Here is a 12,906-nt window from a genome sequence, read left to right on the forward strand (position 1 = left end):
GAGCATGTCTATGGTGCCGATTTGGATTAGTCAATTAACTTAGGTTGCATGTGGGAGGAAACCAGGTAATCCGGTAGCAAACCCACATGAGCATGGTAAGGACGTGTAAACTCCGCACAGAAATGTCGGCTGGCTTGGTAAGGACAAGAACCAGTGACGTTCTTGCTGTGAGGAAACAGTGCCAACCACTGGACCACCGTGCCACCCATTTAGGAAAGGAGGAAGAGTAGGGGTGGAAGCGGGGATTCTTCAAAACGAAGATGGCTGCCATATGGAACTTAGGGTTTTTATAGTGGCTTAGGAATCGTCTGATTGGTGAATCATAAATTGAATAATGTGGGGCCGGCAGCAAGCAATCATAAGGACGTGATCTTCTCGAAATTAGTTTATAAATAAACTTCACTTAAAAGCAGCACGTGTGCATACAAACTACATAACATATAATGCTGTACTGAAAATTCCACAAATCCGAAAGTCACAGTTAGCAAAGCAAGCCTAAAAGAGATCTTTAGTCCCGCTCACTACCATAAGGCACCTTTAATAACATAGTCAAACATATTTATATGCATTCAGGTTGTGCCAAGCAAAAAAAAAAAAAAGAAAAAAGAAAAAAAGGTTTTACTCAAAGTTGTTTCTTTAAAACGTATATAGCCTGTAGCTATTTTAAACAGAGACAGTAGTTGGGTTCTGTTCTATTAATTTCAATGATAAACATTTAACCTCTTAAGGCCCAAGGTGTTTTTTTACATGCACATTTTATTTTTCTTTGCTATTTGGGCTTATTGGAACCTAATTAGAATAAAACCTAAGTATCATCTTTTAATAAGATGTACTTTTAGAGAAAAATGATGTCCATATATGTAAACGTGTGGTCTGAATTTACATAAAAAACTTTTTCCTGACTGTTTTTAATGCATATATAATATATACATTTTTTTTTTAACATGTTTTGACTATGAGAGAGTAAAAACAAATTTTTTTCCCCATTTTTGGACGGTTAAAAATAGTGTTTGGGACATTTCATATGCTGGAAAACAGTTGCAGGATGACATTGTATGTCTGTAACTAAATATAAAACATTCAAAGTATTTAAATAGCCACGTAAGAGCTAAAATGTGCTGTCCACGTATGTGGCCACCACCAAGCCCTAGAAGGTTAAAGACAAACCTGTTGTGAGACTTAATTGGTTGTATTTGCTTTTGTTGAACACATCTGTTTGCATTAATTCCACCTATTGTGTTTAAAAGCAGCACGTGTGCATACAAACTACATAACCCATAATGCTGTACTGAAGATTCCACAAATGAGAAAGTCACAGTGCGCAAAGCAAGCCAAAAGAGATCTTTATTCCTGTCCACTACCATAAGGCACCATTAATGACATAATAAAACATAATTATATGCATTTAAGTTGTGCTAAGCAAAAAAAAAAAAAAAAGTTTTACTCACTTTACTTTCTTTCTTTAAAAAGTATACAGCCTGTAGGTACTTAATTATATTCCCAAACACTTTTATTTCAAGCACAGACAATAGTTGGGTTCTGTTCCATCCATTCCAATAATAAACCTTTAAAGACAAACCTGCTGTGAGCTTCAGGTTTGTTAATTGACTGTAATGGCTTTTCTAAAACCCATCTGTTCACATTAATTCAACCTATTGTGTTTAAAAGCAGCATGTGTGCATACAAAATACATTACCCATAATGCTGTTCTGAAAATTCTACCAATCAGAGAGATGACACAATCGAGCTGCTTCTATGCATTTATGTATTGTTTATTTTCAACATACTTCTTTGTTTCAAACTTTGAGTATGTAATATTTGGCTTCCTTGTACCTGTTTGTTAGGGTCATAGCTTTTAGCCCCTTAACAAAGCCCTTTTTTAAAATCTCTATGCAAAGGTGTATATTAGTTATTTACATATACATTAAAACTTTGAAATAATGTAGATTTTGTCGTTGTTTTTATCTTATGATACTCTCTTCCATTATCACTGCTTGTTTTAGTGTTGTGTGGTGATCTTTATTGCCCATCTGACTACAGAAAAATCAACTTTCACTGTTGTTGTGGATTCATTTGTGTTTTAAAAGCACCATCTTACAGTATGCATATTCAATATGCCTTCTTGCTCAGAGAAAGCAGCCTTTTCCAATCAGTCATTTAAAACTGTATGATGAAGACAAATTGATTTTTTAGAGTATTGCTAATTGCAAATTTGCTGGAAGAGACATTTAGCGTTCAACAAAAGTTGTCTAAACTACAGAGCACAGTTACTTTTGTTGAGAATTACAGCGCCATGCTGCTTTGATTTTTAAACTCAACTTTATTTATTTTTTTTGCACCACAAAACTATAAAGTTTAGCTGCCTGTGGCACTTTTAAAAAGTTCAGCTTACTGTAAGTGTGTTATATAGCGTAGTGTGATACAGTACAGAATGTACAGTAGCCTTGCATTCGAGGTACACCAACTTCATCTTATGAATGAAAATTTTAAGCATTTCACAGGACATACCACTTCCTTATTCCCTTTAAGAATTCTAAAAAATATAAGACTCTACGGTAGTGGTGCCCAAAATATTCATTTCAATTCAATATTCATGACCCCCAAGATAGTTCTGCTTACTTTGTTCTATGGGTTGCTCATTTTCAAACTTTTTTTACTCACAGAAAATACAAGTTACAATATTTTATTACAGTACAATGTAATAAAACAATTATAAAAAGTACAATACAATATAAAATATAACATCTGGGCTATTTACACATCCCCCAAAGATTTATTTAAATCAACCATTGTCATATTGATTATCTTGTGTGTGCCTTCTATAGATGATTTGTATTTCAAACAATTTCTTCCTAATGTCTTACCTAAAATAATCTGTTACTAATAAAAACACCCCCCCCTTTTCCTAACAACAATAACAAATCAGGGGACTCATTTCATAGGAGGATTGTTTTAACATTCAAGCACAAGAAAAAAGTGGAAGCCTGATGTAATTGATGACAATGATGATAATTGTAACTCAATGATAATAATTGTGACATTCTTCCCCAGAGTAAAGCTCCTTTTTGTTTCTTGTTGTATATATTGATGGGACAGTTTAAATTGCTATGAAAATACTACATTTTCATAATAGGCATAAGAATAATAATAATACTAATAATAATACTAATAATACTACTACTACTACTACTACTAATAATAATAATAATAATAATATTTTATATTATTATTATTATTATTATTATTATTATTATTATTATTATTATTATTATTATTATTATTATCCCAATCAGTTGTTGACTTTACTGGCAATTGTTCTTCTCAATATCTTTTATTTTTATTTTTTATTATTAAATCAAAGAGGGGGAAAGTATGCCCATATTCACATGTACTTTAACAAGTTCAATTCAGCCAGCAGTAAAACTAAACTGATGTACATTTTTATACAAATCTTAATATGGATATGTGAAAAATCTATTAATGAGACCATTTAAATCTAATATTTACTAATCATATTTACACCACCAGCATAACACGAAGTCATGAAGAAGTGTTTGTACAACAAAATACAGGCAGTATAAAACTGATTATAATCAAACAACCCTTGAATATTTACAAAAATAGAGCTTTTGTAAAAACAGAGCACTTACGGCAGGGGTCTCAAACTTGCGGCCCACGGACCTAATGCGACCCTTGGGACAATAGTTTGAGGCTTCCACCTTAATTTGAAAGTTGAATGTCAGTGTGGGCTGTGAGTTGGATATGAAAAGAGAAGTAAGGAGCTCAATGCTGCCTAATGTAGCCATCGGCAATAAGAGTCCCTGATAACCCAGACCAATTATAGGGTCGCACCAGTCGCATTGTTATTTGTAAGTCACTTGCATCACGCTACTTGCATTGTATTTGAATTGCCTCACAATGATGATTACATATATATGATGTAAAAGTAATCAAAAGAAATGACAACAACACAGTTTTTTCAGTTTTTTTTTTTAAATGATAAATTTAATTATTATTATTATTATTATTATTATTATTATTATTATTTATTACTGATTGATTTATTTTACATTTTTAATTGGTTTATTTTTTCATAATGTTTTGTGTTAAATTTCAATCTTTTCAAATCTCTTTATTTTTATCTTTTAACACAAAATATGATGAAAAAATAAATAAATTAGAAATTAATAATTAATAATATAATACATTTCTTGTGGATAACCTGATGTGGCCCAGCCTCACTCAGACTCTGCCTTTAGCGGCCCCCAGCTAAATGGAGTTTGAGACCCCTGACTTACAGACATATATTTATACATTTAAATCAGCCCCAGAAATAATCCTCATGTGTGTTACTCTCGACGGCACGTTGAGAGAAAACAAAAGTAACCAGGATATACAGTACAGTACTTTAAATGTCCAGTAGGTGTGGGTTCAAAACTGGAAGTGGCTATATGCAACTGGACAACAATGATAGTTATTCAAAAATATATGTTTTGTTGGGCCGAATCTCATTATATTTTTGACGTCAGTCGAAGGGTCAAAGCAAGGAGAATCTGCAAATTAAAATCTGCAAGGAGCCCTGCCTGCGGGTAGGGCTGCTCGATTTTGGGAAAAATCATAATCACGTTTATTTTGGTCATAATTGTAATGACGATTATTCAAAACGATTACTGTCGAAGTCAAAATTATTAGCGCTCCTGAGAAATGTTTTTTAAATAAATATTTCCCAAATGATGTTTAACAGAGCAAGGAATTTTAACAGTATTTCCTATATATATTTTTTTCTTCTGGAGAAAGTCTTATTTGTATTACTTTGGCTAGAATAAAAGGAGGTTTAAATATTTTGAAACCTATTTTAAGGTCAATATTATTAGCCCCTTTAGGCAATATATATTTTTTATTGTCTGCAGAAAAAACTGTTGTACAATGACTTGCCTAATTACCCTAATTAAACCTTTGTATCGCACTTTGAATTTGAATGAAATTCAAAGTGAAATTAATTTGAATGAAATTAAAATTTTTATTTTGAAAAAAAATCTAGTCAAATATTATGTGCTGTCATCATAGCAAAGATAAAAGAAATCAGTTATTAGAAATTAGTTATTAAAACTATTATGTTAAGAAATGTGTTGAAAAAAAATAGTCCATTAAACAGAAATTTGGCGGAAAGGGTTGCTAATATTCAGGAGAGCTAAGAATTCTGACTTCAACTGCATATATAAAGTTATTTTCCACCCTGCAAAGGAAAGAGAAATAAATACAATAGAATAAAAAAATAAACAAACTGTGCTTTAAGCATCGTCACTATATGAAAAACACTTTAGCTACAAAAGTCCTTCAGTCAAGAGCAGCAAGGGATTTTCTCCTTTTGTTATTTGATTAATAATGATCGAAACAGGCGGCAGCAGGAATTGCAGGCTGTCACTTTAATGGTTTCGCTTTCTCGTTTCTTTTGATCCTCAACTCGTTTGCTTTTTACACAAATGAGGGTTAAATTGAATAATCACTAAACACAGTGTTTTGACACCTATTTGACCATTAAAACGCTCACATTAAAGATGACTTTAGATGCTCTGCTCGTCATAGTGTGCAATTGAGACGAATGCTGACCGAATGCTGACCACATGCTTCTGACTGTGCGCGCGCCGCACACACACACACACACACACACACACACACACACACACACACACACACACACACACACACACACACACACACACACACACACACACACACACACACACACACACACACACACACACACACACACACACACAGGAGCATGCGGTTTTAAGAGCAACAAATGTGTACAACTGGAAAGGGGGCAGTAAATAATGGAATAATCGTTTATCTCGGTTAATGATTTTTCATAATCGTTAGAAGCCAAAATCAAAATTGGATTTTCGATTAATTGCACAGCCCTACATGCAGGCCGGGAGGTTAAGATACCTCCTTTAAATTAAAAACCCAGATGTAAACAAAAAAAAAAGATGTAAGATGTGATATTTTTGTTTTTGTTACACCTCAATAAAAAGATTGTTTAAAAATAAAATATATATATAACATAATTTTTTGCCTATTTTTTTCAAGCCTACACAGATATTTTGTCCTATTTTACCCTTGCATCACTATTACTATAAGTTTTTCAATGAGCCATCACTGGCTCCACAGATTCACTGCTCTACAGATCGCTGAAAAATGTTAAAGCTTCAGAACGGTAGCACTAAGATCTGTTCAGTACAATTGTACAGTGCTTAAACCCAATGCAGCAAGTTGACAGCAAAAGAGTATTTAGACAAAAAGGATACAGAACAACACGCACTGAATTTAAAAGTGTTTTCTGCTACTTTGAAGGGATGATTTATAGTCTCTTTTAAACTAACTGTAAAACTGTGCGCAGTTTTGAAAGTCAAGGTTTGTCTTCCTCTCGGTGTCACTGCAATGACATCCACCATTATGCCACATGGAATTAAAGAGCCCATATTATACATGAAATAGGATCATATCTTGGTTGTAAGGGTCTCCAACAACAGTCTAATATGCATGCAAAGTCAAAAAACACTTTCATGGTCTTATAATCTGCATTTATTTTTACCTAATTATTCCAGCGACTCCTGTATGAATCGTCCATTGATTCATTTGTTCCTAAACCCCTCCTTAGCGCAAAGCTAATCTGCGCTGATTGGACCGATGACAGTCTGTCGCGATTGGTCGACTGCCTTCAGTCAGAGAATGAAATGCCCAATAGCTAATCAGCAATATAAAAGTAATCACAGTTCATACGCGCTCCATAGTGTAGGCGTGGATTTTAGCTGCCACACACACACACACAAACACACACACACACCTCTGGACGACAACGCTTCCGCCCGCACCCGCCAGGTTTTAGCCTGAACCCGACCGCTCCCGCTTATATTTAGAATTTCTTGTCCCGGTGCCCGAACCGCCCCGTTTTCTACCCGCCGCGCCCGATCCCGCTAAAGAGCGGGGGAGAACATTATTGAAAATCACCCAGCAAAACAGTCCAGAGACAGCCAGACAGAGCTCTCTCTCTCTCTCTCATATGCACGCACTAACACATACACAAGCGACAAGCAGACACACAGGCAGGCAAAGCTCTGTCTCATTCGCATAGTAATATCCACGATATTGCTAGACAGCCCGCTCCCGTCCCAAATTAAACCTGTTACCGACCGCTCCCGCGATTGATTCGGAAATTTATTCCCACGCCGCAGAAATCTGGCGCGGGGACAGCCGCGGGAATGCAGACCTCTACCACGGAGCTCCGTAAACAAACAGCACGCGTCGCGTTTTTAACGTGACTTTGCACGCGATAAGAGAATATAGCCAGTTAACCTGATACAGTACACGCGGTTACAAGTAACAAATTACAACTAAATACATTTGCAAGCTAGAGTAAACGAGGCAACTTTAATCGCACGTACTTACATTTGAGAAATGGAGGAAGAAACTCATCCTGACGTCCATTAGTAAGTTATTCTTTACTGATCCTTACTTTAACAAACGCAGATGAAGTATTCTTTGTAGCCTGTAGTTTCCAGAAGTTTCCAACTGCTTGGTTATAATGCTGAGGTTTCATCTCTGGGTAGAGAATCGATAATGTCCATCTGCAGTGTGACTTCAATCGACCGGCATGTTTGTGTGCGTGTGTTTGTGGGTGTGGGGGTGTGTGTGTGTGTGTGTGTGTGTGTGTCTGGGTTACTGCGTCAGAGGGCGGGGCCTCAGGTTTGAAATCTCCCGGGTTTGCGCGTGCACGTGAATAACTTGGTTTCGTTCGTACGTCATGGCGAAACACCTAATGAGTCGGTATCAAGGCGACTCGTTCGAAGCACTATGAGTCGACTCTTTTATAGATGAATCAACCGTTTTAAACACTGTATTCTTACAGATTTAAGCCTTAGCTGGATACTTCACTTCACTTAGAGCTGTGTTACACACTACATGGAGGGGATTTTTCAAAAACCCATAATATGGGCTCTTTAAAACTTTATTACCCAAATAAATTACTGTCAAGCGGAGAACATCACATGCCTCCTTTTAAAGGCTTTTTGCCATATACAGCATCTTAAAAGTCTACGCAAGTGTGGCATGTAATAATAAAGACTGTCTTCGAACAGGTTTCCTATTGACTGGAGGATTCTGCGCAATAAATTATCATTAACCCCACACACAAAAGCGAGTCGCCAGTTTCCAGTTTGAAAGTACTTCATTGCAAAGGCCTATTTCGTGCTTCTGAAATCTGCAATCCTTAACTGACAACGTGTATTTGATCTATGGCTTTTGTAATGATTTATGCAGGAGATGCAACACAAAAGGGCAAAAAACTGCTTATTGGATTGCTGAGGGAGAACAACACCCTGCCTTGGGCTTTGATTGTATTAACTCTGTCATTTATCATCCATTATTCAAATTACAAAGCAGCATTTATGCCATACGGATCCTCGCTCACAGCTGGAGCAAGACACTTGTCAAGAGCAAACCAAAGCAACCGTGGCCTGGTCAAACCGAATGGAGTAACTTGCGTCTCATAAAACTGCTTATGAAACTAAGTCACGGCCAAGACTGTCAAAGGGGCAAACCAACAGCGCCTTTGCTGCACACAGGCTGCCTTTGTAGAGTAGCCGTTCACTAATCAGACTAAAGGGAAACATTTTGAGGAATAAGTGCAGTATTTACCGTCATAGCAGAAGCCGTTCAGACAGGGGTTGGAGCTGCACTCGTCGATGTTGACTTCACAGCGGGGACCTGTAAAACCCTTGCGACATCGGCACTGGAAGCCCAGAGGGAAGAGGACGAGATCAGCCTCCTCCACACACTCTGCCCCGTTATCGCACGGATTAACAGCCTCGCAGGGCAGCAACTCGCAGTTCAGGCCTGAAATTCCAAATATAGCATGAGAAATACAATCCCAGACACAACAAAAGCAACTGGAGCTGTTCAACTCCTCATTGTTTACTCTGCACATTATCATGGTTAATTATGTAAAAGGCTTCTATTCTCAATTTCAGAGTGAATTTTATAAATAAGGCACAATGTCTCTAAATGATTTTTCTTTTTAATACTTAAAAGTACTTTAAAGTCAATTTTGCTTAATAATAAATCATTTCAATCTTGTAGATTTTTTTTTTGCACACTGTGATCTCATCTAATAATTAAAAAAAAATCGAACTCAATTAAGTCAAAGATGCTTTTCAGACTTAATATAAGTACATATACATACACACACCCTTTTTCAGCACTAGCTCATTGGAAATATGTGAAGCATTTGCGTACAAGTACCCTGTGTTTCTTTTATTATTCACCTGTTGAGGTAATAAATAAATAAATAAATAAATAAATAAATAAATAAATAAATAACCCAACAAATTAAACAGACAAATAAATAAACAAATAGACAAAAAACTGATTATTTAATTAATTAATTAATCAACAAATAAATAGACAGATAAAAAACAAACAAAATAAATAACACAGCGTGAAAATTCTCAACAAAGATGAATGACTATATATTCATTCACTCATTAATTCATTAGGCTTTGAATTAATTCATTTATGAATTAATTCAAAGCCATTTTAGATCCTCATCTTTAATCAAAATAAGAGAAATTCAGTATCTTCCTTTCAACATTTAAAAGTACTTTAAAATCTATTTTGCTTAATAAATAAATATTATTTTTACACAGTGTGATTTCTCATCTAAGAATTAAAAATCAAAGAAGTCAAAGATCCTTTTTAGACTTAACATACAACATGCACGCACGCACGCACACACACACACCTTTTTCAGCACTAGCGCATTGGAAATATGTAAAGCATGTATTTACAAGTAGCCTGTGTTTAATTTATTATTAACACTGTTGAAGTAATAAAAAAATGAAAAAAATAAATAAATAAATAACCCATCAAAATAAATAAATAGATAAACAAATCAATAAATAAATAACCCAAAAAATAAATAAATAGGCAAACACATAAGTAAACAAATATTCAAATAAATAACCCCAAAAAATAACTAGACATAAGTAAATAAATAAAAGAAATAATTGAATAAATAAATAAATTCAACAAAATAAATAGACAAACAAATAAGTAAATAAATAAATCAATTAATTAATTAATAACCCCGCAAAATAAACAAATAGTCAAACAAGTAAATAAATGGATAAATTAATAACACAACAAAATAAAAATTAGGCAAACAAATAATTACAGAAAAAATAATTGAATAAATAAATAAATAAACCCAACAAAATAATGAAATAGACAAGCAAATAATTAAATAAATAAATTAACACATGAAACATAAATAAGTAGACAAACAAACAGATAAATAAACAAACAGATAAATAAATAAGTAAATAAATAAATAAATAAATACTATACAATACACTTAATTTAAGTAAGAAATGCATAAATATTCATTCCATTTTAGATCTTCATCTGTAATCAAAATAAGAAAAATTAAGTCAAGTTGCTCACAAATGTACCCCAACACACTTATACTGACCAAACTGAGTCAAAGCAGGTCACCGGGCATGTTTCACCACACACGTTTTTAATCAGCATGATATGAAAGTGAATCAAATAATAACATCCCAATCAAACACAGAACAAGAAGCTAAATTACACAGGCACATTTCAGAAAAAGATGTGAAAAGTTCATATGGAAATGAATGGCAAGCACTGAATAGCCTAATTACCAATTGCTAAGTATTGGCCAATACGACCTCTCAGGGTTACAATTAACTCACTCTTAGACTGTAAATAGTATAGACAGTAGATAATTTAATAAAGGATGGTTGTGTAATGGGTATGTTGCCAACATCTTTCCACATCCTTCTACAAGTGTGCGTGTCTGTATATTTCCAGAGCAGCGAGGTTGTCAGAGCCTTTTTTCCCTTGATTTCAATACAGAATAACCGATATCATCATTATCCCTGACAACCTAACTTGCACGTCTAATGGAAGTGAGATTCGTGATCTCAGTTTGAATATAAGCAGCAATGACTGAGCTGCCTGATCGATTTTAGATGAGCTGCATTCTTTGTCCGGAATTGACCAGCTGAGCATCATACACACAAAACACAGAGAAAACCCAATAATGCGCATAATATAGCTGTGTATAACATGTGCACGCACACACACACACACACACACACACACACACACACACACACACACACACACACACACAGACACACACACACACACACACACACACACACACACACACACACACACACACACACACACACACACACACACACACACACACACACATACATTTCCGCAGTTTCCTGATCTGAATAAGTGAGTTGAAGAGCACAGCACTCTAGGGGAAATATGTCCTGACATTTGGGTCTGGTTTAAACAACCTCTGAACTGAACCAGCATATAATGTGTGTGTGTGTGCGCGTGCGTTTGAGTGTGTGCATGTGCGTGTTTGTGTCTGTAAGAATGCAGGGCTTACTACCATAAATCATCCTCAGCAAAATATGTAGTTTGGCTTGTAATATTCTAAAACTGTCATAAAATGAAAATACATTGTAAGAGTGATTTTTTTAAAACTGTATACTTTTTAAACTTTGTTTATATTTCAGTTTAAATTTTGCAATTGAGTTTATAATAATAATGATAATAATAATAATTATTATTATTATTACAACAAAAATAGTAAAATTATTATTATTAAGATTAAAAAAAAATAATGATACATTAATAAAAACAATTATAAAATAAAAATAATAAAATAAAAATGAAAATAATAATTAAATTAATTATTATTATTGGCATTATTAACATTGTTTTATTATTATTATTATTATTATTATTATTATTATTATTATTATTATTATTAATTAATTAATTAATTTTTTTAACATAAACAAGGTGTCGACCAGAAAGCAGTAAAGTTTCAGATAATAACACCTCTGAGATTTTAGATTATCCCTTAAGAATCAATTACATTTTTTTTTTTAAAGTTACACATAAGACCATAAAGTGTAAAATGTTCAGTGCCAAACAGACACACACAGACAAATTTATCAGAGTAAACAAACTTTTATATCCATACCAACACACCCACACAACTATAATTACAGTTTTAATCCATTCGGCCTGCAGTTCTTAAAAGCAGAAAACAGAAAATAGTGTTTATTTGCTCAACAGACCAAACTTGAAATTGAGCCAAATATTACACTTTTTTTATTTATTTACTTTTTCATTTTGAAGCCTTGCCAATAAACTAGAAAATTAATGTTAAAGAGTGTGCTGAAATGGCACTGAAAGGGAACTTTTTTCCGAAGCTTCTAAAAAAGTAAGCTTTTTTTAACCTAATACAAAGATTTCATTGTAAAAGCACACAAGATTGAAAAAATAACTTTTGTTTTGCACCAGAATGTTTGCTGTTTGCATTCATAGAGGCAAAATGCTAAAATGACAAATAGACAAAATGCTCACATGGGTTGTGTTGTAAATTCCTATTTTTTGGACAAAAGAAAACACTCTCTGATCTTTTAAAACTTGTGCTTTGGTTTTTCCGGCAACAGAATATCAGCATTTTAAAGTCTTATCAGTTTAAAGGGATAGTTCACAAAAAAAAGGAAATGTACTTCCCTCAAATAGTTCCAGACCTTTATGAGTTTCATTCTTCCGTTCAGCACAAAAAAAAGATTTTTTCCGGAAAGTTGAAACCACCGACTCCCATAGTAGAAAACAAATACTATGGATGTCATTGGTTACACATTTCAAAATAAGAAAATAAAAAATAAAAATAGTATATTTTAAACAAGTAAATGGTGAGTAAATAATGATCATTTTATTTTTTGGGTAAACTATCCCTTTAAACTCCTAATTTGTAGTTTTCTGAGGGCACAGGCTTTT

At 34.0% G+C, this 12,906-nt stretch overlaps 1 protein-coding gene across 9 annotated transcripts in view; it reads right to left on the reverse strand.

Moving 5' to 3' along the window:
• The window catches only part of eys (EGF-like photoreceptor maintenance factor), a 531,033-nt gene that overhangs the window by 297,809 nt on the left and 220,318 nt on the right, over positions 1 to 12,906 (reverse strand). For all 9 annotated transcript variants that reach the window (NM_001442782.1, XM_087277984.1, XM_087277990.1 and 6 more), the window contains 1 exon segment: positions 8,701 to 8,898. In NM_001442782.1, the coding sequence (NP_001429711.1) occupies positions 8,701 to 8,898 (198 nt within the window).

This window comes from Danio rerio, chromosome 13 (genome assembly GCF_052040795.2).
Source record: "Danio rerio strain M-AB ecotype USA chromosome 13, GRCz13ab, whole genome shotgun sequence".
NCBI lineage: Eukaryota > Metazoa > Chordata > Actinopteri > Cypriniformes > Danionidae > Danio > Danio rerio.